Consider the following 27,175-nt stretch of genomic DNA (forward strand, 5'->3'; position numbering starts at 1 on the left):
GTTTCATTCTGAAGTGAAGCCACATTTCATTCAACAATAATTTGTTACTTGCTCTATCAAGGCAGACGCTCCAAAAAAAAGCAATATTTCAACCAAAATTGGTTCTGAAGGAACTTTTATGAATACACATAATGGAAAATGCCCCCAATTAAATTTCTAACAAAGTGTTGCCATTTTGAGTAAACAAAGTTCTTTCAGCAGGGTCACATACTGTGCTAAGAGACCTGCCTGGAAATTAATTACCACCCTGACACATGTCAAAACACATTTTTAAGAGAAGAGCATCCCGTTGCAGCCGTGTGTTTTATCTGTTAGAATGTAAAAGAAAAATCAGTATTCTTCGGCAGTGACATTTATTCATTTATTCTGAACTCCTCAGAGAAATCAAAAGGCTTGTTGCCCTTTCCCCCCTTCCCTACAACCAGATGAAATCTCAACAAGTAACATGTGCTTAGTGAGGCAGAAAATAAGTACAGGATGAACTGACAGTGGGGGTTATGTTTAAAAAAAGCAGGTGTCATCTCTTGGCACAAATAACTGGTTTTAAGACACTTGGAGGTTCCATAACAAAGAAAGTTACAATCACCATTCCCCAGTCCTAGAGCTATATTAAACATGGAATTTTTAATGTTATAACATGGTATACACAGAAAGCCTTTGCTATTTTATTTCAGACTGAGGTAGTCCTCATCACCATCTGGCCCAAATGCATGAAAGAAAAATTTCAAAGACATGGCCAATTCAGTTTTGAAGAAATATTTATAACTGGTAATTTATCAAAGAATGGGCCAGTTTTTAATTTTGTTATTTATTTAATTTTGTTTTCCAAACATACAAAAGTTTTCTATCTAATCGTTTCTCTAAAGCCCCATTATTTCTATGCCCCTCCTGAAAATGGGAGGGAGGTAACTTGAAGGTTATATTACAGTAACACTGCAATCCTACCCTTCTAAACCCATTGATTGCAATGGACTCCGTTGAGGATTACACTGTGAATCAAATTCTCCTCTAGCATGCCACCATTCTCCAAAGTCCTAGATGTCAAAACAAACATTTTAGAATGCAGGTACATTCTTCTGCCTTGATAGACCGATTCACGTTAACAATTTACCTCAGGTTTTACCTAGCTCCCACTTTTGACAGCAATTTGTGATGATGCTACATCAGTCAATGACATTATAATGCCCAAGAAAAGCTGGACACTAAGAAGCATTGCAGCTTCTTTCAAAACTAAAAAAGAAGCAGAGTCAAGAGCAAAGCAATGAATCTTACTAAATACTATCATCTACCACTATCACCTCATCCAAAGGGATGCGAGGCACATTATTTGGGGAAGGAAGAGGTTTCTTGACAGCACTATCAACATTTCTATCCAACTGATTGAACATGAATCATTATGAACAAGTAAAAATGTCTCTGTTCTAGCTACATGTGACTGAAGGACAAATTCCTGCCCGTGTCCCTCTCCCTCACAAAAGGTCACTGTTTGGCCTGTGTTGAGCTCACACAACATTGTTATCATTGTGACATTAAAAGTAATCACAAAAGAAGCTTTTAAAATCATGAGCAGATTTGAGTGGGCCCTTAAATCTTGCTGAGAATTTTGACACTGTCTCCTCAATCCACCCCCAAATCTGAAATGCACCTCTGCCAAGGCATGTTTGTCACCCACTGTGGCAGGCCACATCCATGCTAAGAGTGGAAAATAGAAGCAAAACCCCTCAATTTTTGAAAGACGAAATCCAATAGCTGTCCCCAATCTATATAGGACACATAAAACAGATCACAGTTTTGAGACTTCCCTCTTGTTGCTTTGGAAGCATAATCTGACTCATTTGAAATATGGTGGTGATGGAGATAATGGACTACCAAAAAGACAAATAAGTGGGTTCTAGATCAAATCAAGAAAGATATCTTCCTAGATGCTAAAATAACATAACTGAGGCTATCTTACTTTGGTCACTTCAAGAGAAGACAAGATTCACTGAAAAAGAAAATAATTCTAGGAAAAGTAAAAGGCAAAAGGAAAAGAAGAAGACATAACATGAGACGGATTGACTCAATAAAGGTTTTCAGTTTGTAAGACTTGAGCAAGGCTGTTAACAACAGGATATTTTGGAGAGTATTAATTCACAGGGTCACCATAAGTCATAAGCAACTTGATGGCTCATAACACCCTCAATCTCAGAAGGTGTTTGGCCCATTTTTTTTCAATTGGATTCATGCCATGTTATTGGCAAGTAAATTGCCTATGAACTATGCAAAAATTGGGTGCACGCTTTGAATACCAACACAGCTCAGCTCCCCTGCCAGCTAAATTAGCCAGTTTAGATTTGAACTGCTTGAATAAAAGAAACTGATTATAAGAAGAAGTGACAAACTCATGTATGCCTGTTTAGTGTGTGTGCAGAGCAGCTACCAACCAATTAGAACCATGGAAGGCTAAGGAAGACAGATGAGAAGGGGGGAATGAAAGAGAAAAATCTATTTCACTGTCAGCTGTGGTCGGATGGGATTGGAACCTTCACAGAGTGAGATCAGAGTGATCCTGTCTCACAGCCTGGTTCTGAAGGCCTAATTTCAGGACTAAGCTACGTGATACATTTGTTTATAAGAAACAACACTTTTCTGCCACTATTGTGCCTGTAGAGTGTAGGCCAGCCGAGCTGTTCTGGGAGGCCAGAGGCCTTCTTGGTAGTCTGTTGTGACCACTTTGCAGATAAAATCTCTCACATCTGTTCCAACTTGGACTCTACATTAGCAGTGATAGGATCAGAGGGTACCAGAGTACTAACTGGTTGTTCGGGATACATTTCAGGTTACTTCAGTCTGAAGATGAGAACACGATCCGTGGATGTTTGAGGCCTACAACCCTTTTCATTCCAGACTAATTAAATTTGCTGGAAGTGATGCTTGACTGGGTCAAAGAGGTAGTCAATGCCTCTTTGAGAGATGGAGTGGTTGTCCCACCCTTGAAACAGGCTCTGAAGCATCCACTTCTGAAGAAGCCTACCCTGGTCCCAGGAGATCTTTCCTGGATGAAGCAAATCATTTAGATCCTGTCCAATCTGGTTTTCGGCCTGGCTATAGGACTGAAACAGCCTTGGCCACCCTGGCGGATGACCTGCTGTGTGACGGAATGTCTTCTCCAAGGAAGTCACCTGAGAACTGATTCTGCTGACAGGGTGACATGGGAAGAGGGGGGAGGCTCCTGCTCCTCCCAGCCTTTTTCCTGAGCCTGAAGAACTCCCAATGGGAAGTTATTAACACTGCAGTCCCAACAGAAGCCCCAAAGTAGAGACCCATCCTCTGCTCATGCCACCCAATCAGCAAAACCAGCTTCTCAGGCTTTTAAAGTGACATTGTTGGTGCTGATGTGTGACTGATGAACGCGGGGAACCCAAAGACAACGCGTAAACAAACACATTGTGTGCCGAACCCCAAAGTGAACATTTTAAAACAGGAGACTGTTGTCTCAGAGACTGATTTTCAGGAAAAGTAGCTAATTTTACATAGCACTTTAAACAGAAGGCTTTTCTGAGAGCCTAGTTCCTGGGAGAAGCTAGCAAAAGAATTGGAATTTCAAGGAGATCACCAGACTTATAACTGTGAGATTCTTACGGTGGTAGAAACGTCAAAGATTTACCTCGGGAATGAAATCTTGGTGGATAACTGCTTCCTGCACTCCTAAATTGACAACTGAAACATTATAACTATTAGCCCAGCATATGCTGGGACCACATTCATCAAACAACATATCAAACTACTTCTACTCAAAAGTCATTTAAGACCCTGCCTTTCACAGAAGAAACCTTCCTTAGGTTGACCCGATGAACAACCTACACCAGGTAACAGACAGAGGACACTACTCTGAAGATCTCGGGATTTTCTGTTACAATGAACTATGATGTCCTTCTGGACAGCATGTCTGGGATGGTAGAGAGCATTGTATTGCAGTGGTTCTTGTTCCAGGAAGAAAAAACTATGAGGCAAGGTTGGAAGAGAACTGTTCTGACCTACTACGATGACTTTGCCCATGAGGTTCTGCTGTAGTGTCCTGTCTGGCCTCCCATGCTATTTAACAATTTTATTAAACCACACTAGAAGGTCACCTGGAGATATGAAAAGCAGTGCATCAATACCTAGACAATTCTTCTCATCTCCCTTGTCTATCCGACTCAGGAACTCCTGAACAGGAATTTGAAGTTATTGGGGCAAATAAAATGCAACGGTAACCAGGCAAAATGGAAGCACTATTGATATGGGATTAAACATGACTTTTGATGTGACCCTCTGAAAAACAAGATTTGTAGGCTGTACTCTTGGGTATGACCATGTACAAACAGAGCACCTTTTGCCAATTTATGAGCTATGGCTTTCTTATAGTGACAGGTCTAGCCACATTTACAAACACCTTGGTAATGCTGGGAATCTCCAGTTAAAAACACCAGGTAGGAAGTAATGTGAAAGACCTCTACCTGAGATGCTGGAGAACAGCTACTGACTCTTCAAGGTCTGAACTCAGTATACGGCAGCTTAATGTGTTCAATTGATGCCTCGACCTGCTTGTCCATACTGGAAGAAGTGAGATTAGTGAGTACTTGGGTCAGGCCTGTTTAAGTGACTGTGGCTAGATTTTGGGATGCTATGACACAGGAGGCTTATCTAGTCTCCTCAGGTCCTACCTTCCAGTGTGTTATGAGAACTTTCCTACTTGGGAAAGCATTTGGGAAAGGGAAATGTTTTTTGGCTTTTTGGTATCACTTCTGCTTCTTGTTTGTATGGTTACTTTTACTATCTTCTACTGCTGCCATTTTCAGATTTAATGATATACTTGTAAACAGTTATAGCTGTTAGCCACCTGGGGTTCTATGTATATAGCAAAAAGGAGAGATATACACATTAATTTTTTTAAAAATCAGGTTTTCATTAAATCCTAATTAGTTCCCTAATGAATTTCTTAGCTGGCAAACTAAGGGGGAATAAATACATGGATAGGAAACTGCAAAGACATTCGATCCATAGTTCAGTTTCAAAGAAAAGTGGCATGAAACTGAACACAAACCGTTTGGCTTTAATGTAATAATTGCTGGACTACATGGGAGCCTTGCAAATAGGCTTTCAAGAGGCAAACATAAAAGGACATCTCTGCTCACTTGGGTGCTCTTCTCCTTACAGATCATTATACTACACAGCAGGGAAGGTATTCTTCCGGGCATAGTGGGTACCATACTGTGTTGGTTAGATATGGCATACTTTGAAATTGGTCTATTTTTTCAAGAAAAAGCCAAGCTAAACACAACTTTCAAGCCCATGGTTAAGAGAACAATCACAGAGACCCATCCCATCGCAACCTGATTGTATACTGCTCCTTTATTTCCTCTCTAAAGCTAAGCATTCATTTCTATGGCCAAGGCTGAAAGTCAGCCAGACCAGCAATAATGCCTAGGGATGTGTGATTCGGGTTTCCAATTCAGGTTTTTAACCCAAATTGGGCCCGATTTGAAAAGATTTGGAATTCTCAAATAGGCCCCAGCACTGCTGTGCCAATTCAGGATTCCTGAAGCAAAGCTTTCCAAAGCGATTTGTATGCTTGCTTTCAAACTTCCCGTCCCACTACTATTTTCACCCAGTGGGAGGGAGGAGAAACCCCCTCTTCATCCTCCCATTGGGTGAAAAATGCGGCAAGGCGGGAAGTTTGAACTTTGAAAGTAACACTTTTCTTGCTGTTTGCAAACAGCAAGAAAAATGCTGCTTTGAGCTTCAGCAAAAAAGTTCTGCTTTGAGTTCTGAAGTGGTTTAAACACCCAAATCCTGAAGCAGCTTGCCACTTCAAGATTCGGGTTATTCCTAATTGTTTTCCTGCTTTGGGTAAACCCGAAGTGGGAAACTCGAATCTTTTCCAGGTGCACACCCCTAATAATGCTAACAGCTAACACCCCAAGTATAATAGTTAAAAATTGATACTCAGTTAGAGAAGAATCAGAAGTAAATCTAGTTTGGCCTTTCCTCCCTGATATGGCATAAAATGGCACCAGCAGGGTTCAGCAAGTATAAATATTAAAATTCTGTAATCCCACTATTTTATTTCAATTCTATTACCACCTTAACACATCCAAGAGGAAAATAATTTAAGACTGTTTAAAGTAACACATAACATTTTGAAAAGATGCAAGAAGAAAACAAGTATCTTACCTCTCTTAATACCGTACTTTTATAACCTCGATAAAGTCCAAGAATACCCTGCAAACCAACAAAAGAAAGCTTCAGCTATCAGTAATTGTGTTTGCAAAGACTGCAGTTTACTGATCATTACATGGCAAGTACAGCTTTACCAAGCTTAATGCCCAGACTTCTAACAAATTGACAATATTGATTATAAACACACTATATATTGTCATCCTAGCTTTACCAACACAGAAGAGATTTATCCTCACTTTCAAAACTCATTTAACAGCTACTGAAAATAATCAGTTCCAGTTGCACACTGAAGGGATATCTTATTATTTTGTTAGAAGAACAGGAAGGCACAGACGTGTGCAAGCTCATTCTTGACATTCTTACTATCTGGCAAGCATAGCTAACATCTAGAATCAGCTATTCCAAATATACGAATAGAGCAGCTGCATTTTTTAGGATGGAGACCACCAGAGGTAAAGTGCATCTATAGGCTTCTCTGAAGAAAAGTCCTTCCTAGGATGGTTTCACTGATCTTGCACTCATCCTAGGAGTATGATTGCTTTTCATTTCTGTAAATGAAAGGTCAACATGAGAATCGTCTTTTTGTTTAACAGTGCACTAGCTCGCCAAGACCCCATCAGGATAAACTCTTCATTCATTAGAATTTTTGACAGGACAGTGACTCCCAAAAGCATTTCTGTGTCTCCAAACGGTAACACAGACAGCAGCCCTCAACCCGGGGCTCCCTCAAAAATTGCTTGTCTCCACACGGAGATAATCTACGTGTAGGAAAAGTACATGGGCACATTATTATTTATCTGTTTTGTTGCACTAACACTGATTGGAAGCAGCTTTGGACTCTGACTTCCCAATATATGAAATACTCGTGCCATTTTTGTTAACATTACAAATTTACTTCTATGGTGTACATAAGTGCCCTGTGGAATGCAACTCACAGATGGAGACGAACATTTAAGGTGAAGCCTTCCCTGGCCATCTAGAGCAAAAGTTACTTATTTTCCCACAAAGCACTAAAGGGGATGGTCACTGAAGACTGGAGGAACATTAAACGCCATAAGGACACCTTCGTCTCACCTTATCATGGCCCAGAATCCAGTGTATTGACTCCTTTGCAATTTAACCAGGTATATCTCACTTCAATACTATTCCAGAAGGTTTTCAGTAGCCTACCAGGTCACTATTTAAACAAGCAGATAACTCAAACAATAGCAGATTTGATCATCAGCACTGAACTCAGCAACTTACTGTAGGCCAACTTTTTTGGAAGCAAGGAGGTATCCACAACACATTTCTGGGCTTTTTATCCTGTTCACTCCCACCCCCCCCCCCCCCCCGGCAATTCTGAACACACTACCACTGGTTCTACAACTAGTAACTTGAAAGACTTTTGCACAAGGGTAGGATGAACCCAGGGATTTCTCTGAGCTGAATGGTGACGCCAGCAGGGGACCACAAGGAGGAGGGCTGTGAATACTCCTCCAGACGAACTGAACATCTACCTCTCCCACAGCATTCACAGGCTCTCCTTCAGTAAAAGGGTACTGCTCACCTCTTCACATACAGTGTTGGAAAGGATCCGCAAGGTACTAGAAGAGGGAGAAACTTGTGCTCTCTGTTTCACAACTTCAGACGGGACCCGTATTAAACACGCAACCTGAAAAAGAAGCATAAAGTTGAGTAAGATGCACATACATTCCCATATGCTTCTAAAACCACAGACACTGTCCTTTTTTTTTTTTGATTTTCTAACAAAGTATGGTTTACAACTGTAAGCCTTGTATGACCTACAATCTACAACTGTAAAACTTTCCACTCAGAAAGCAAACATTGATTCAGATAAAGGAATTACTGGTAAAATCTTTTTTTTAAAGGACTGAAGATAGATAACCTTCCAATATTATTACATACTTTAATAGCTTTGTTTCTAGAACCGCTTGCAGGCCACGTTTTGTTTCTCAGCAATAACATAGGTAAGCAGCGCCATCTAGTGACCACAAGTGAGAGCACATGCATGAGCAGAAGAAAAATTATTTTTATTCGTTGTTTTATTTATGTGATTTATAGTCTGCCTTTCTCACTGAGACTCAAAGTGGATTACATAGTGTAAGTCCATGCAATCAACAGTTGGGACATTCGATACAGTATGGATAGCAGAAATTTGAAAAGAAGCATACAGTTCGCATACAAGAATAGAGATGAAACATCACTGAAACGAAACGCAAGTAATTTGATGTGACCTGTTAAAAAAACCATAAACTATCCAGTAGGAGAATATCTACAGCAACAAACATTACCCAGCAGTATGGTCTACACTACTCCCTGTCCCTTTACCAAAAGCATTTCTCTGAACCATTTCCTTACAGTACAGCCCTATTGCCCATGTAAAAAACCCCTCTTGAATAATTCAGTTTTGCATAGATTGTAGACAGCCAAGCAAGTGGGAGCTTTTCTAACCTCTTCAGGCAGGACATTCCATTAGGTAGGGGCCACCACAGAGAATGGGTGTATAGGGGCAGCTCTTTTGCCCATTTGCAGGGTGATCTGCAGAAGGCCTTGTTCAGATGAGTGAAGCTGCTGTGGCAGAACACAGGGTGAGGGGCAGGCCAGCAGGTGTAAGGGGCCAAAGCCACAAAGGGCTTTGTACCTGGCAGCCAAAACCTTGAATTAAGCCAGTAACTGAAGGGCAGCCAATGGGACGACTGCAGAACAGGAGGAATACGTATGCTCTGCCTACCTCCTGATAATAATCGAGCAACGATGTTCTGTACCAGCTGTTTTTATATGTTTTTACTGAATTACTTCATATATTATTTTAAATGCTGTTTTAATGTTCAAGTGTTTCCATGTTTACTGCCTTGGAGACCCTATTTAGGAGGAAAGACGTCATAAAACGGTTTTAAATAAATAAATTGTTGTGTACTTGATATTACAGGCTCTTTTTTGTTATTTGAGATGTGTGTGGGCAGGCTCATTGTGCTTCCCACTTTCATGGGGGCTCAGTTAACCCTAACAGTTGCACCGCACCAATGTGAGCATTGCCTATGCTTTATATTTACATGTTTCTTACATGAAATTGAACAGAATTGACTGGTTCATGTAAGCTGAACTAATTATCAAACCTTTACTAACCTGGATCAGAAATTCAGTTGCTTGAACTTGACAACCACCATTCCACCTAGGGTTGCCAGCTCCAAGTTGGGAAATTCCTGGAGAACATGAAGGTGAAACCTGGAGAAACCTGGAGAAAGTGGGGTTTGGGGAGGGAAAGGACCTTGGCATGGCATAATTCCATACAGCCCACCCCCAAAAGTAGCCATTTTCTCCAGGTGAACTGATCTCTGTGGCCTGGAGACCAGTTGTAATTCCAGGAGATATCCAGTCACTACCTGGAGGCTGGCAACTCTAATTCCACCCCTGAAAAACATTCCAATAAATTGACTCCCTGCACAGAACTCAATGAATGAAGTGAATTTGGAATATATTTTCACCAACCAGAAGCTCCACTTGCAGCCCAGATTCTGACAGAAGACGACTCCACCCCCCCCCCCTAGGATCCACCTAGCTGGATCCATTTTATTTTAATTCTGGCTGCAAATTGCATAAATATCAGCCATTGGGGTTATGGGGGAAGTCACATACATAGTGGTGGCTCTGTGCTAGGACAGGCAACCCAGAAATTCAGCGTTCCTGAACATGGGAAGCTCAGTTGTCTGAGATCTTCTATTTAAAAGGTGACAGTTTTTCTACACTAGAACAAAATGTTATGTAGTAAGAGAAAAACCTTTTACGGCATAATCACATACATCTATTCAGAATAAACACGTCCCACTGAGTTCAACTAGACCTACTCACATTATTTAAAGGATAGCTTGCAGCCTTAAATTTAAAAAAAAAAAAAAACTTGAGTAGCTTATGCCATGTTGTATAAATTTAACATCTTTGACCAGCAAGGTGTAGAATCCTATTTATTAGTCTAGACACCTTTTGTTGCAAAGTTTGAAATGTTGGTAAAATGAAGTCATTTTATAAACTTCTTGGAAGGGGGAGGAGGTGCCAATATATCCAAATGTCATCCTGAAAAAGGTATAAACTTGTGTATTCTCTTCAATCCCAGTAGTCAAAAACAACAAAATGACCCCAATATGGCTGAGAAAATAAGAACAATCAACTCTTTTACTGTAGCCTGGCATAAATATTTATAGAACTTCATGCTTCATAACACACAATGTCCTTATATTAGAGGGTTTTTTTAATATTATTCCTTAATACTGGGAGAAAAAAGACTTTAGAAATATTCCAGATGAAAAACAATCTAACCTACCAAGGGGATCCAAAGCACCCACTGTGGCTTCCTGACTTCTGTGGCGTTGCAATTTTGGCATGAGAGCAGAAGCTACAAAGCAATGCGTCTCTCTCTGTTTTCGCCCAGGCACTTGCGGTGCCTTCCATTTTGTTTCATATTACACTTTGATGTCTTCTGGATTTGAATTTGAGCTACAAGGGAATATTTCACTGCACAGGAACAAAAAAAGAGCAGCACACGGTAGTGGTATGAAAGCTAATGTCATTCCAAAGGTCTGTTCTCAGGTTGGTTGTATCTTCTCATAGTCTTGGGCATGGGAATGGGCCCCATCCCAAACCACAGGGGTGACATTTTCATTGTCTCTGAACTTGAGACTTGCTCTATTAGTTTTGCTTATGAACCTCACAGCCAACAGTAAGAGGCAAGCCTCCTTTTGCTGAAATCCAGTCTGCTTCCGGAAAGGTTTGAAAGCCATATGTCTCCTATTCACCTTTTTAGGCCCCAGGCTGGAAATATAATAAGCTTAACAGAGGCGTCCTAAGCAGAGCTACACCCTAATAAACCGACGGACTTAAACAGGATATAACCCTACTTAGGATGCCAGTGTAACTCACCTACATCCTGATGACTAGGGAAGGTCACAGAATTCCTCCACAGATACCCTTAGGGTTGTCAGCTCCTGACTGGGAAATTCCTGGAGATTTGGGGGGGGGGTGGAGCCTGGAGAGGGCAGGGTTTGGGAGGGAAAAGGACTTCAGCTGGCTATGGTGCCATAGAGCCCACCTTTCAGGGGAACTGATCTCTGTCACCTGGAGATCAGTTGTAATTCTGGGAGATCTCCAGCCACCACCTGGAGGCTGGCAACCCTATGTACCCTTCATATAAACTTCCTGAGCCTTCAAGACTACTTCTCGGGTGCGGCGGGGCTCGGCGAGGGCGGCGCGGGGGCCATGCCGGTGCTGCTGGAGCGGCCGAAGCTCAGCTCGGTCATGGCCTGCGCCTTGCACTGGCACGTCATGGTCGAGCGGGAGAGGAAGCGGCAGGAGGAAGAAGAAGTGGACAAAATGACGGAGCAGAAGATGAAGGAGGAGCAGGAGAGGCGGCGGAAGAAGGAGATGGAGGAGCGCATGTCCCTTGAGGAGACCAAAGAGCAGATCTTGAAGCTGCAAGAGAAACTTCTGGCTCTACAGGAGGAGAAGCACCAACTCTTCCTACAGCTGAAAAAAGTCCTTCATGAGGAAGAGAAACGCTGCCATAAAGAGCAGAGTGACATGACGACGCTGACAGCGGCAGCCTACCAGCAGGGCATGGCCGTCCACACGGGGACCCACATCCTCAACATGCAAGGAAGCCCAGGGGGGCATAACTGGGCCGGTACCCTGATATCAGCTGACAGGGCCAAGCAGATGTTTGGTCCTCCTGTGATCACAACTCGGCACTTCGCCCCGCAGCCAGCTTTCCCTACCAGCACCCCTGAGCATGGGCAGTACCAGAGCAGCCAGTCTGGCCACAGTCTGTATGCCATGGGTCAGAGCCAACACACTGTGCCGGTCAGCTATGCCAGCAGCCAGTCCATCAGAGGTCCTTCTGCTTTCCCGACCATGCAGTATCTATCTCAGCAGCAGTCGGGTTACGCTATCCACAGCCACTTCCCCACTGCCCAGCCAGGTTTCATCCCACCAAGTACCACCATCCCTCTCCAGAAGCAGCTGGAGCACACAAACCAGCAGTCGGGATTTACAGATTCGTCAACCCTACGTCTGATGCACCCACAGGCCTGCACCCCAACCAGGGGCTTCTGCCTGCCCCACAGGTCCCTGTCCAAATGCAGACAGCTGCAAAGCCTACTCTGGCCTACACCCACCCTGCACGCCCGGCCTCCCCTGGCAGCTTCTCCCATGGAACTGCCCCCCAACAGCCACACACATCTGGGTTCCAGGCCTCTCCGCAACCAGCTCCCCGCCACCCCTTCATCCAGCACCCTCAGGGCCAGCGTTTCTATCACAAGTGAGCTCACCAGAGGTGCTGTTGCAGATGTTCCTGACTTCCCCCCTCCATGTGTGAAGAAAGCCTCTGAGACTGAATGCACTGGCACCTTTATTCTTTCACCCTCCCTTTCTAGAAATACCAATTTTTGTGACCAGAATTACAGTCCCAATACACTCTTAATGACTTTTCATCAAAAAAAAAAAAGACTACTTCTCATGTCACTTGTAGGCAATAGGCAGATGTTCAGTTGACAGCATAGAAAGAATCGGGCCCTTCTCTAATATACAGCTCTTTCAAGCCTCATGTATATAGCCTGAGACTGGGCAAAGGGGGAACAGGATATTTTTGGTTTGGTGTTTCAGCCTACTTTATGTGTTGTTTTAATGCTTTCTACTCTTTTTTATATTGCTGTTGCCTGCCTTGGGTCCCAAGTTCCTCAGGAAGAAGGTGGGAATACAATAATTTTAAATAAATACATAAACATGGAAACAGTCCCCCCCCACACACACCCACACACAGCAATCATGCTACTGTGTAAATTGTTTGGGCATTCCATGTGTCCTGTCCAGGGCTCATTTCGAGGGGGAACGCGCAGGAACGCAGTTCTGGCAGTTCCCCAAAAAGGTCACATGTCAAGTGGCTCTGCCCAGCTGACTCTCAGCTATTTTGGGCCCATTTTGTCCTGGATTGGGGCTGAAACAGCCCAGATTGGGCCTCTGACGGGTGGTGGATCACTCTCCTGTTCAGCAGTGGCCCAATCCTGACCTTTCGGGGGCCCTTTTTGGCCATTTTCAGCCCCTTTTTGCCATTTTGGGCCCAATTTCAGTCCTGAATGGCCAGGATTGGGTCCAAAACAGCCAGGATAGGTGATGTCAGGGGTGTGTGGCATATGCAAATCAGTTATGCCAATGACACATTTCCAACAATGGCAAGGGGCGTGGCATATGCTAATGAGTTATGCTAATGAGTTCCTCCAGCTCTTTGTCAGTCTATGGAAAACAGGATACGTTGAAGCTGACTTCCCCCTTGCAGCAAGAAATCCAAGCTCTCTTAAGTCAAGGTTTTTTATTGAGAAATCATAACTAAAGCGTATATATGTCCATAGGTTACACAGAAGCAATTGAAAGCATCTGGCTGTACACAGAACTCTTGTTGAGAATGACGTATGGAATGTTTGCTACACAGTTCCAGTCCCTCCCTGCAAGCCCCCCACCCTCTGTGCCCAACCAGCTGGGTATAGTCAGTGGGAGAATAGGAAGGAACCGTCCCAAGGCCGCTGTGGTGAGCCATCTGAGATAAGAGCGCTATCTTCCCAGGAGCTGAATGGCTTATGTTAAAAACTACACACACACACACACACACACACACACAGAGGATGATTGCAAAGTGCTCAGAGATGGAGGGACTGTGGGCAACAGACCTGACACTCTTTTTCTATGAAATGACCCCTGGTCCTGTCACAAATAGATATAAAAAACCATGGAGGTGTGGTGAGGGGGAAGACTTTCGAGTTCAAAAGTTGAAGGCAACAGTTCCAGTGATGATGACCCATTGTAGAATCGTTCATTTAGAGTAATTATTTCCACAAAGTATTAATTAGGCTTTAGAACAAAGGCTAGAGTCACCTCTGATTTTCTACATATTTCTACCAAGTTCTAATTAGGGATTGAAGCAAAGGGTAAATTGAAATATCTTACAATGAATGTAAAGCTGCATGGAATATGATTTTGCCTTTACTTTAGCAGAGAAGACAGGCTTATTGCTTGCTCATTTTCCCTGTCAGGCAGTCAATGGAGCATCACATACACACATAAGTAATTGGCAAGATGCTCTCCTTCATGTGTACTGCACACACACAATGCATAGGAAAAATAACATTCTGGAGAACATGTCAACATTTTTACAAATACCATCTGGCAAAACGATGTTACATTCTCCTCAGATTTTCAACGCACGCTTTTTAAAGTCAAATATTTTTATAAAGTAATTAATTAGGGCTCATCCTGTTCTCCAAATAGGAATTTTTCAAGAAATGCAGTAATACTGCCATCTAGTGCTTGTGACAGGATTGTAATTGGCTTACAACACATTGGCCAATTGTTTCCGTTTTTTTTAGAAGATGATGTTAAAATTGAAATTACAGACTGTAGGAGTATTAGAAAACACCTAATCAAAAAGTCAGATTGTAGTTCAAAGTCAGTTTACCATAACACATAAATGATCTCAGCATCTCAACCCCCTCCTCAAACTAGCAATATGGAGGATAAAAATATTTGCCTACCTCAGAGGGCCATTTGTGACAATTAGCGAGGCACATGAAGCACTCTATAAACATTTGAAATGGGCTACATAAATGTAAGTATCATCATCCTTCTAAATCTAACAATAAAAGTGTTAGAAACTTATTTGATACTGGTTCACCAGAAAAAGTGTTAAATGTTTATACTACAATGTTGTTTTGTAAAACAGGATGAGGAAAGTTCACTTGTTACAAGGCAAATAATTTAAAGGTCATTCAATCACACCCAACACATTTATGTTAACTTCTCCTGAGAAGACCCCGTTTACCAAATGGGATACTACTCACTGTAACCATTTGTCAGGCTGAAGGCTTACAACAACTAACACAAACAAGCTAATAGCATACGTACAGGGACCAATTATATGAAGAAGCATGGAGAAGAACTTGGTAACAAAGTTAGAAAAATATAGCTTACAAATGAACATGCACATGCAACCAGTAACGGACCACTTTTTTATTTATACTGCTGACTAGAAAGGAAATATCAAGGAGATTATTTCCAGATGCAACCACAGTAACAGTGTCTGGGCATGAACTGCACAAGTTATCGTTCCACAGTAAGGGAGTACTTTTCAGAATGCCAGTGCCTTTTCTCAAAATAACATTTGCATAAAAGCTTATGGTTAATTAATATGAATGAACAGCCTCCAGAACACATTCCATCCCAGGTAAATAAAACGCATTACAGCCCTTAAAATTAAGTATTGTAATGTCCCATGCCAAATCAGCAATTGCAGCCATTTTAGAAGAGGAAGGGAATTAATTCTAAGGAACAGTTTGTTGTAGAATAACCAACCAAAGTTCAGATGTTGTATGAGGCAGCTGTGTTACTCAGTTTGGTAACTGGCTAGTGCCTGAATTTTTTACAATGTGGGAAAAGCCATACTGTGTCACATTAAGTGGTTGTTTTTACTTCTGCATTCACTGTTCTTTCAATGGCCAGTGCATAATAATAGTATTCATCTCTATGCATAATGACAGTATCCATCTCCTCTTGCCTGAAGTAATTGGGTTCGGACCCTACCACTCCATTCAGTCTAATATGGGGTCTTCCTCTAGCAGAAAAGGCTTTTCCTCCATAGGGATACTCTTTACATTGAAATAAGGCTCTGCACTTGTCCTAGTGATAGAAACCTACCCTGCAGTATAATGCATGTTTGTGTGAGCAGTTTTTATTGCAAAATACAATACTTGGCTATTCTTAGGAAACTAATTACTCAACAGGTATGTCTCTAGCTTCTCAAACTCTTCCTGTTCACTCAGTGCTCCATATCATTGTGGGAGTTCTAAATGTCATATTCACCTGTTTGTATCAGCACCTTTCATTCATATCTGCTGCAATCCTAAGAGGCAGAGTCACTTCCTATTTGGGGTCTCCCAAGAAATCACAGAGAAGGGAATAGATCAGTCAGCTATTTAGCCATTTACATTTAACAGGACAATGATGAATTTAAACAGCAACTCTGAATAAATGCATATCACTTTTTAAATATGTCAGGTCACTTTGATCTGAAAAGTCATAATCAAATGACACCTGGAAGCATTTTAGTGAAGGAGGGGAGGTAAGCTCAATGGAAAAACACATACATGACCTGAATAAGGTGCTAGATTCAAGCTCTGGAGTTTGGGGCTAAAAAAATAATATGACCAGTAAAAAACCCATCCCAACAATCTTACGAAACTTCTGGCAGTCAGAGTAGATAGTACTTTGACAGATGGACTAGTATCCTGTCTCAATAGAAGACACTTCCTTATATCACAGGACCACTGTACAGTGTACAGTGACAGACTGCACTTAACAACAGGTTTCCAAAGTGCGGCAAAATCAGAGAGCTGGGAGGGGAAGGGTTAACGATTCCCTAGAGTGGAGAGCTTGAGTGAAAGGCTGCTCCCTCTTCTTTGATTGGTTTCTGACAGGATTTGGAGTCAGGGAATCTGATAAGGAAAGTCAGACAGGTTCACCTTTAGAGTGAAGGAAGAAGACTCCTTTGCCTTAACTGTAGTATTACTGTCCTGAGGAAGAATTCTATCTAAGAATTCAAAGTCTAAGTGTCAGCATAAGCTGAAGTATGTTTTATACAGACACCAGAGAACTGGGAGAATGTGTTTGGCGAGAGTGATTGGGTAGTAGGTTGAGACTCCCTTTCAAGCCAAAAAGAAGAGGGGTTATATCTTCTGAGGAAAAGAAGATTACTTCTGGCCCAGTTTTGAAGGGGGGGTTGGCTCTGAGGAGGACCCCCCAGATCTGTTGTGAAGGGGAAACAGTTTTAGACTACTCAAGAGATAGAAATACCCTCTAGTTTCAAGAAAGGAGCGACTTAGGTGTACAAAGAAAGTGACTAACTCCAGAAAACCTGAACAGTCATAGGAAACATCTTGAAGAAACATTGTTGCTGTACCTAAATTACTAAGTAAAACACCTCTCACTGTTAAGAACCAAGAATATGTGAAAATAAGCTTCAAGGATACTATTTTGCCTGTTATACGAAGTGTATTCTTTAATATTAAAATTTCCCCCCCACATTTCCATCCCCTGACTACACTTACTCAATCCCTCCCTGTTAAATAAAGTTATTTTTTTAATGTTATACAGTCTCTAATGCCATTTCCAACAAAAAGGAAGAGGGCTCCTGCTTTTCCCCATCGAGTTCTTGGGCTGGGCTAAAAAGCCAAAATTATATCTGCGTGTCAGGCTGGGACAAAGAGACTTTCAAAACCACAAATATTAACAAGATACTTGGGACTGCTCAGTCAAAGCAGAGAAACAGAATTTTGGCAGGAAAATCAGCCCCACAGTGGGGAGAATGAAGGCGCATTCATCATAATTGGTGGCAGTGCCATGATTTGAAAAGAAAACCTCAACTAGTTGGTCCCACCACAAAAAAAATACAATAGTATAGTACAGTACAATATTTTCAGGTACAAGAAGTGATTGTGAAGCAGAATCTTAGTCAGGAGTTGGAAATGATGAGAATGTAAATAGAACTGGCAAGGACCGAAGCAGAAAAAGGCAGAATTGAAAAAAGAACAACTAGAAATGGCTAAAATTCAGTCAGAACAGGAGAGAGCTAGAATGGAACAGCAGGACAGGGAGACAGAAGCTAACAGAGAGCTTGAGAAAGAAACGTATAGTATGAAAATGAACGAAATACAGTTAAGGGCAGAACTACCCATTCCACATAGGAATGAGGAAATTCCCTCAGCTGAACAAAAGAAATTCCCCGATTATCAAAAGGGGGGGTGATGTGGAGGCTTTTCTGATTAGTTAAGAGAGAACATGTAAAGATCTGTAGATTCCTGATGAGACGACGCAAGAATGCTTTATTAGCACCCACAACTATGTGGAGATCTTAGTGAAATCTATGCAGAAATGAGGGATGAAGAAACCTCAGACTATCAGTTATTTAAAGACAGAGTCAAGATTCATTTTGGTATGACAGCAGACAAAGTAGAAATGCTTTCCAAGAGATAAACAGAAAGGATGTCATTTAGATAGAGCCTTAAATCAATGGGTTCAGGAAAGCAAAGTGACAAAACTTTCAAAGAACTGAAACAAGTTTCCTCACAATTAAAATGGTTCCTGAGAGACAAAAAGCTTAAAATAGTCGATCTACTAGATGAGATTGAAGGAGACTTGGGAGGATCTCTATTCTAACCCCCCATCAAGAAAAATAAAGTTTGGGGCTCCTCAGGAAAGTTGAACCATTAAAAACCAACCCTGTGAGGCGAGACACTCCAGCACCAACTAGGAAGGGAGTAATAATCCGTTATAACTGCCAGGAAGAGGGACACAAACAAGCATGTTGCCCATAATTAGAAATGAGGAAAAAACTCAAATCCAGTCAAAACAGTTAAAGTAGTAAAAAACAGGCAGAAACTGTCACAGAACAACCAGCCGATCCTGTGACAGAAACAGTAGCACCAACAAATAAACAGCTAGAGTGCTGCAAATATGGAAGGTGCAAGAAGATATAAACAAGAACTATCTGGAAGCTGTAGACAAATGATGAGGAAGTTATATGTTGGAGAGATACAGGAGCCGAAGTCACTTTAGTGAAACTCCATTAGTAAGGAAAGGTCCATACTTAGGGCTGCCAGACCCCCGGTGGGGGTGGGGGATCCCCTGCCCCCACCCTGCCACCCCCGCCCCTCCCTACCTGGCCAGCGGGGGGGGTGCGCACCTTCCATGTGTGCCCCCCTGCAGTGCTGCGCGCCTCCACGCACAGCAACCGCCAGGAGCAGGCCTGTTTTGGCCTGGATCGGGGCCCCGGTGGAGCGTGGGAGTGTACCTGCGCTCCGCAGGGGCCAAAATGGGCGTGGATCGGGCCCGTTTTGGCACGGATTGGGCCCGTTGTGGGCTCCTGCAGAGCACAGGAACGCTCCCGCACTCCACAGGGGCCTAAAACGGGCCCAATCCGCGCCGAAACGGACCCAATCCGTGCCAAAATGGGCGCGGATCAGGCCCGTTTGGGCATGGATTGGACCCGTTGTGGGCCCCTGCGGAGCACAGGAATGCTCCTGTGCTCCACAGGGGACCAACGGGCCCGATCAGCGCCCAAACAGGCTGCATGGTGATGTCACTTCCCAGCAGTGACGTCATCACGCTTGCAGGAGCGTGCGCGCGCTCTGCGCGCGCACCCCCCCCTCCAGGTAAGAGCCAGGTAAGAGCCCGCTGGGAGATCAAGGGGGCCTGGCAACCCTATCCATACTTACCTGGAAAGTCATACAGGATCAAAGGAATAAGGGGTCCAGAATTTGAAGTGGATTTGGCAGACATCCCAATCAGATAGAAAGGCTTTCAGAGGAAATGGATCACGGGAGTATGGCGGGATATTCCCATTTTATTGGGAAATGAGCTGGCCTCACTTACAAAAAGTGTAAATATAATTACTAGAAGTAGGCCTCAGGCTTGAGAGCCACAGGCATTACCAGCCAAACAGCAGACAGTACAGAAGAGCCCAGTACCAGTGATGCTGATACCTTGTTGAAAGGGGTCCAGGATGCAGAATTTCTTGCTGAACAGAGGGCAGATGAAACTTTGAAAGACTTGTGGCTAAAAGCAAAACAGCTACCCAGGAAGTGACTGTAGAAAACCCTTGCGTATTTAAATTCCTAGACCAAAGACTTTACAGGCTGTCACTGAGGCAGAAATGTTCTGTTGTCTGAGAGAAGCAAAAACAGTTGGTGAGTCCCAGAAAGTACATGCTGCAAATATTACAGCTAGCACTTGAGACACACATGGCAGAACATCTAGGCATCAACAAAACCAAATCGGCTCACTGCGAAGCATGTGCATGCTCCCAGGGCATGCGTGATAACATCACTGCACAGAAGTGATGTTACTGCTCATTTTGAGTGCACGGAATGACAAAAAGACGAGTGCTGGGTCCTCCCCCTCCCACCAGGAGAGGAAAGGAACCTGGCAACTCTATGACCAATATTTATGCTCTCTTAAACGTCTTACACTTCATCACTTAGTACCTGCTATGGTCTTTGAAACCTAGTATATGCAAGCAATAGAAGGATCAACTTATTTCCTGAGGTGTTATAGTGGCCACTTCAGGCTGCAAATGAGGAATACCATTTTCGAATTGTGTGCTGGATGAACATTTTGTGGATACCGTGGACTGCCCAAAAAGACAAATAAGAGGGTTGTAGATCAAACTAAAGCTGAATTCTCCCTGAAAGCTACAATGACAAAATTTGAGCCTATTGTACTTTGGTCACATCATGAGAAGACAAGATTCACTGGAAAAGACCATTACGCTAGGGAAAGTTGGAAGCAGTAGGAAAAGAGGAAGACCAAACATGAGATGGATTGATCCAATAAAGGAAGCCACGGCCTTCGGTATGCAAGACCAGAACAAGGCTGTCAGTTACAAGAAGTTTTGGAAGTCAATTCATAGGGTCGCCATAAGTCGGAAGCAACTTAATGGCAAATAATACACACATTTTAGAAGGCTGCCCAGCATTGAAAAAGAAATACTGCCACTAAAATACTACTATCAGGGGAAAATACATTCTAGTGTAGCCACTGGCCTGCTGTTGTAGTTTTCTACTTGCAGAAAATATTTTCTCCAAATCTTCAATCTCCCTCTTGAAGTCAAAAGTGGTACAGTCCATTCCACCACTTCAGGATTCTACACCAGGACATACACATCTGTGAGGCACGGATTGCCACGGTCTAAGCAAATGAAATACAGGAAAAGGGGAATACTGTTTTCAAGAGCAGCCCCATATCTACTATAAAGTGTTAATTCTGTCCCAACATCTCTCTGTTGGAGGGGGGAGGAGGGGGAACATATATCTAAAGTTTCCAGTTTTGCCAAGAGGGAAATCTAATATTTTAACAATAATTTTAAAATATATTCTCACATACAAAAAATAGTAGCCATACTAATAAAAGCTTTCAAAACAAGTATGTCTCAACCCCACCCCCCCCCCCCTCCAACTCTGGTATGTTATCATTTTAATCTGTTTTGTGTGAACTTGTTATCACAGACTGATATCATCATTTTTCTTTTTATCACATCACCTCATCAGGGGAGGCAAGTTGAGACGTGACAGGAAAGCAAGATCCACAAGACCAGTTCAGTTATAACAGCAACAGCCTTTACACCACAAAAAAAAGTGTCACTCATCACGTAATGTAATGGTACAAGCAATCTTGATGTAAGAAATGTACAACGTGTGGACATGTTGCTCATTGTTATGAAGGCCTGCTTCTCATGTTCACTTTTGTTGTGATAATCATTACAGGGCCTAACCTCATTACATAGTTGTCGTCATCGTAACAATAATAATATTCGATTTATATACTGCCCTTCAGGACAACTTAAAGCCCGCTCAGAGTGGTTTACAAAGCATTTTATTATTATCCTCACAACAATCGCCCTGTGAGGTGGGTGGGGTTGAGAGAACTTCAAAGAGTTGTGACTGACCTAAGGTCACCCAGCTCGCTTCAAGCGGAGAAGTGGGGAATCAAACCCGGTTCTCCAGATTAGAGCCCAGCCGCTCTTAACCACTACACCAATGGAGTCTACTTTGTGGTCAGCACAACTTGTCACCATGTGGGAATTCATCAGGCCTCTGAGCAACACAGGACCACGATTCCACAACATACCACTGAAATCCCGTAAGAGATGGGCTAATGTAACCATCATATCTGAAGGCTCTCTCAATTTCACCTCCCCTTTGAGGAGGCGAAGAGGAAATAAACTCTTGGAGGAGCAATCTTTGCTGGCCCTAGAAAGGTGAAACTGATAGAGCCTTCCGATCAGTCTTTTAAAACTCAGCTTCCCAGCTAACATTGCGTCTCCTTTCACTTGAGCATCCTCGTGTCATTAGTCTTCTGTAGAGAGACTCTGAGGCTGCCCCTGGGGGTGGGCCAACCCAGGCTCCTCCTCCTCTCCCTCCGTGAGGTAAGAAAAGCCTGCCCAGGAGCTCCCACGGACTTTCCCCCCAATCCTGCAGGAGGCCCGTCAGCTATTGCTCACAGGTGCCAGCTTCTCCTAGGCCCTCCTATCTTTCACAACCTGTCCTTTAGCAGGCCTCCAGGAAACCACTGCCTACCTTGCAGAGGCTATGGCAAGCAGTGGTGTCAGCAACCACTGTCTCTGCTAGGCACGGGAGGGCCTGGAGCGCCTCCGCTCAGCCACACCCCTGCTGCCATCACCGTCATCAAGCCAGGCAAGTAGGGCTCTCCCCAACCTGGCTGTTGGGACACTAAGGAGCTCAGCTGCACCTGCAGCACTGAGCCCCAGCAGGATTGCCGCCCCTTTGTCGGAGGTTGATCCGATGCAGTGGCCGCCACCTCCACTGCCTCCAGGAGCATTGGTGAGTGTGGGGGAGGGGGCTGCAGCTAGTAAATTTTTCATGAGGTGGTATGTTTCATAACTATTGTGCAAGGCTGAAATGCAGCTTTAAAGGCATCATATAAAAGGTAAATCCTCCATGCTGGAATCAGAAGAGGGTGTCTCAATTTCAAACATCACAACAAACAATTTCTGCTGGTTTTAAATCTTTGCAAATTTATATATATATATACACCTTATTACATTGTACATCTCCTTGAAACTGAATTTGCTAATGCACACTGTGTATTCTGCCTTGAATCTCAGGGAGAAAGGCGGACTATAAATAATGTCAATAAAAAAAAATAGCTTGCTCTAATTGTTGTTTGGATTCTAACTCATAGCACGTTTCCAAATGGACAACAAACCCCCATTCACAGTGACATGTCTTTCATTTTCTGCTCTCAACACTCCACTTCATCGGGCCATAAATTCACACCTATTTCTAGGGCTCAGCAACCTCTGGCTTCACACCAATGGCTGTAATTATGGTGTGTTCATTCAGGCATCGCACCAAACCACAGCTATGCATTTTTAACCATAGTGTCTGAATTAAGCAGAGACCTCATTTAAATATCTTGTTCAAAATCTAAATTCAGTTTCATACTTACTTTCTCTGTCCCTTCTGTTAACTACAGTTGTTATCAAATAATTGTACTGCAGATTAATATGTCACTAAGCTATCATCCTGCTCCTCTGTCCCACAAAACAGAGTTATATTTGTTGATGGTTTGGGGGGGAGGGAGGGAATGTGGGGAAAGAACAAAGATATCCAAAACAGTTCAATCCCCCCCCCTCGCCCCCAGACACACACAAACGATGCAAGAGGAGAAAAACAGAGGGGGAACATGTCTAAGAATGCATGCATGGGAAACTCTGTGGGTGGCTGGTTAAGTATCTGGCAGTTCCTAATTTGCTGGTTTCAGTCTTTAATTGTGTGATGAATCTGCTGGCAGCGTCTGCCGATCTCTACCTCCATTCATCTTTATTTACAGGCAATTTACAGCTGCAGCCTTAATTTGAGTTTCCTTCCACTCCTTCTCTTTACTTTCCACCAGGTCCTAATGGCAGCAAATCTCATTTTCTCTGCAACGTTTTGGCCAACATGTTCAACTGTTTTCCTGTAGACAAGCTTAGCAGAACACCCAGAATCTGCATAACACGAACCATCTCAATTAACTTCTGAACATTTCAGAACCCGGCATGTTTCTGTCCAACGGACAGCGCTTGTTGCCTGCTCAAGCCCGTGCTGCCCAGCTTGCTAATGATATCAAAACACAGAAGCAAATGCTGGGTTTACTGCACAGAAGCATAAACACTGTTTGGAATATGCTTTTACAAAACACATATGCATAAAATCCACTGAAGGTATAGTATACATGTCCCTCTCCTGTAAAAAGCCTCCAATGGTAGGACATAAAGCCACGGTCTAATCTGACTGTTTAACAGGCAGAGTCTGAAAGGTCTTCCAGCCTGTATACACAGTGAAATTTTATTTGACTCAAATGCCTGCCTCAACAAAAACTAGAGAATGGATTACTCTAGGGTCTTTCACCTTGACACAACAACCACAACCATGTGCTTACAGATTAGTGCCCCACTCAGAGCAGTGAACAAAGTCAATGGGTTATCATCCCCACAGTACAGCTGAGGAGCTGGGCTGAGAGGAGGGGCTTGCCCAAGGCCTCCTGCAGAGCTCATGGCAGTAGTGGAAGCTGAGCCAGCAGAGTACTGGCTCACATCCCAACCTCCTAAACAACTTGCTACAGCATGAAGGTGTGTTTAACCACTGCCTTCATAGGGTATCATGGTTCCAGAAGGACCATACCTTGTGCCTTTTCTGAAGATGTTCTGAAGGTGAAGAGACAGTTTGGTGTAGTGGTTAAGAGTGGCAGGACTTTAATCTGGAGAACCGGGTTTGATTCTCCACTCCTCCCCTTGAAGTCATCTGGGTGACCTTGGGTCAGTCACAGCTTCTGGGAGCTCTCTCAGCCCCACCCACCTCACAGGGTGATTGTTGCGAGGATAATAACACACTTTGTAAACTACTCTGAGTGGGCATTAAGTTGTCCTGAAGGGCAGAATAAAAATCGAATGTTATTGTTATTATTATTATGATATCCATCAGTTATTGCAATCATTCCTAAAAATTATTCAAGCTAGAGATATAGAAAAGTTACAGACAAGGAAAGCTCAAGAAGTGTAGAATGCCATCTCTCCCTTCCATTGCAAAGACCGAAACAACATGGGAAGTGGACAATATTAAGATTCAGTATCATATTACAATGCAGTATCATGAAGAAAGTAGAAGCCTCAAAAATATCTACTTTGTTTTCTGAACAGAAGAGCACTGAACTAAGAGTCTTCAAGAAGCTCTTATTTTTGCTTTGTTTCTGTCTCAAATGGAGTTTCCTTCTGTATTTTTCAGTCTTACAGTGCAATCCTAAGAAGAGTTTACTCCAGTCTAAGTCCACTGAGTTCAATGGGTTTAGACTGGAGTAACTCTTCTTAGGATTGCACTGTTGATCACTCAATTCCCAATCTTAATCACTATCACGAGGACCAAGACCGATTTAATAATCAAATCCTAGATTGTAGAGGCCAGCCTCATTTGGGTCTTTCTACAATACTTTTTTCCCTGAGCAGCTTCTCTTCATGTGACCTCTGTGTCCTCAAGAAGATAGCATGTTTCCACTAGTATAGTCTCCCCATGTGCATCTCTATAAGAAACAGTAAAACCAGCTCTCCCAACTGCACAGTGGTTAAGTGGTTCGGCTGCGAATCAGCACTCTATTGGTTCTAATCCCACTACTGCCATGAGCTCAGTAGGAGGCCTTGGGTGAGCCACTCCTTTCAGCCCCAGCTCCCCAGCTGTACTGTGAGGATAATAATAACACTAACTTGTTCACCGCTCTGGGTGAGGCACTAATCTGTCCAGAAGAGCAGTATAAAAGCACAGTGATGATGATGGCGATGGTGATGATGATGATGATGATGATGATGAAAGCTAGAAGCAAGAACCATCCTCTTCTTCAATAGCTCAGATAATCCAGTGGGGCAAAAAAAAAAAGGAGCCTTTAAACAGTTTACATTTGGGGCTCATTACTGCCCCCCTTATCCACTACCCATTTGTTACAACCAAGCAATTAAAGTGTTTGGGGGCCGGAGGGGAGACTCGAATTTGAGACCAGTTGCAAAATAATAGCCATTCCCTGTGGCTATGGCTTGATTAAATCCTAATGAGTAATCAATAAAACTATAATTACAACTTTCACCCTTTTGCTTGCAATTTGGGATACACTGAAATCAATCCAGTGAAGCTCAATATGAGACAGTGGAGGGGGGAGTTAATCTCTCAATTTGTGTCTACAATATGAGATCCCACTGTACCAAATCCAAATCCCAGGATCAATTACCGGCCTGGCTTTTCATCCCCAAACAAAAGGAGCCAGAGGCCTCATTTCCCTTAGTAGGAGAATCCTCCTATTTCTCTTTTTCAGACAGGCATCATATTCCATCTACTGACAGTTCCTTCAGGAATGAAAAAGGGTTCACGTGTGATGCTTTCTCTGTACTGGCAGTTACCTGCTGCCGACATCTCAACAAAATAAAAGCCTTGACATGTTGGGTGCACGTTCAATTTTATTTGGAAACCACTGCAAATAAGCTTGGAAACTTTATTATAAGTTTCCAAATAAATAAGTTTATTTGGAAACCACTGCAACAAACATTAAATAACCCTCAACAACGGGGTTTATTAGACCCTTCACAGGTAGCACCTGCTTGAATTTCTCAAGTAGCTGGTACAGCTGCAGACGGCACAAACTCCCCTAGGATATGGCCCCTCATGCAGCCACACACCTGTGAAGATGCCCTCTAGCTTACTTATTTCTTTCAAACACTAAAAATAAACCAGATTCCACTGTTACTTACTACTTCTCCAAAGGAGGCCGCCAACATGTGCGTTAATGGAGCTAAACATGGAGATGCATCTGTGTGCAGAACTGCTTTCACATACTCGTACGTGACGAAAAAGGCAGCAGCTGAAACAGAAAAAGGCATCCATTACGGTAACAAAGATTTCTTTTTAACAAACACTGTTGTTGCTACAGGGTTGAGTAAACATTAAGAACTGCACAGCTGAAGAGCTTCTAGCCCAACATGGCGCTCCAAACTTCTTCCCCCCCCTCCTTCCCCCCCAACCTGTTCAACCAATTAATCATATTCAAGCACAAAGCTCTGTGCCAATTAAGATCTTCACCAAGCTCCTTACCTTTAGTTTATCAGAGATGTCAATACTCATTTCTGTATTATAAGATGTTTAAAAGGGCAAATGGCTAGCTTTTCAAAATGCTGCATGTATACTTATTTATATATTTATACCCTGCTTTTCTCTCCAAAGTGGCTTACAACATCAGTTTCCCCTCACCTAATTTATCCTCACAACAACCATCCTGTGAGGGTTAAGCTGAGAGAGTGTGATTAGTACAAGGTCACTCAAATAGGTTCCATGACAGAGTAGATTTA

At 42.9% G+C, this 27,175-nt stretch overlaps 1 protein-coding gene and 1 pseudogene across 1 annotated transcript in view; one reads left to right on the forward strand and one right to left on the reverse strand.

Moving 5' to 3' along the window:
- SLC25A26 (solute carrier family 25 member 26) overlaps positions 1–27,175 on the reverse strand; it is a 142,002-nt gene that overhangs the window by 107,403 nt on the left and 7,424 nt on the right. The window contains exons 3-5 of the mRNA XM_054975671.1: positions 26,582–26,691; positions 7,751–7,855; positions 6,196–6,243 (exon numbers count right to left, since the gene is read on the reverse strand). Of these exons, the coding sequence (XP_054831646.1) occupies positions 6,196–6,243; positions 7,751–7,855; positions 26,582–26,691 (263 nt within the window). The remainder of the gene's footprint in view (positions 1–6,195; positions 6,244–7,750; positions 7,856–26,581; positions 26,692–27,175) is intronic.
- LOC129327185 (G protein pathway suppressor 2-like) lies at positions 11,453–12,608 on the forward strand (annotated as a pseudogene).

Source organism: Eublepharis macularius, chromosome 4 (assembly GCF_028583425.1).
Source record: "Eublepharis macularius isolate TG4126 chromosome 4, MPM_Emac_v1.0, whole genome shotgun sequence".
Taxonomy (NCBI): Eukaryota; Metazoa; Chordata; class Lepidosauria; order Squamata; family Eublepharidae; genus Eublepharis; species Eublepharis macularius.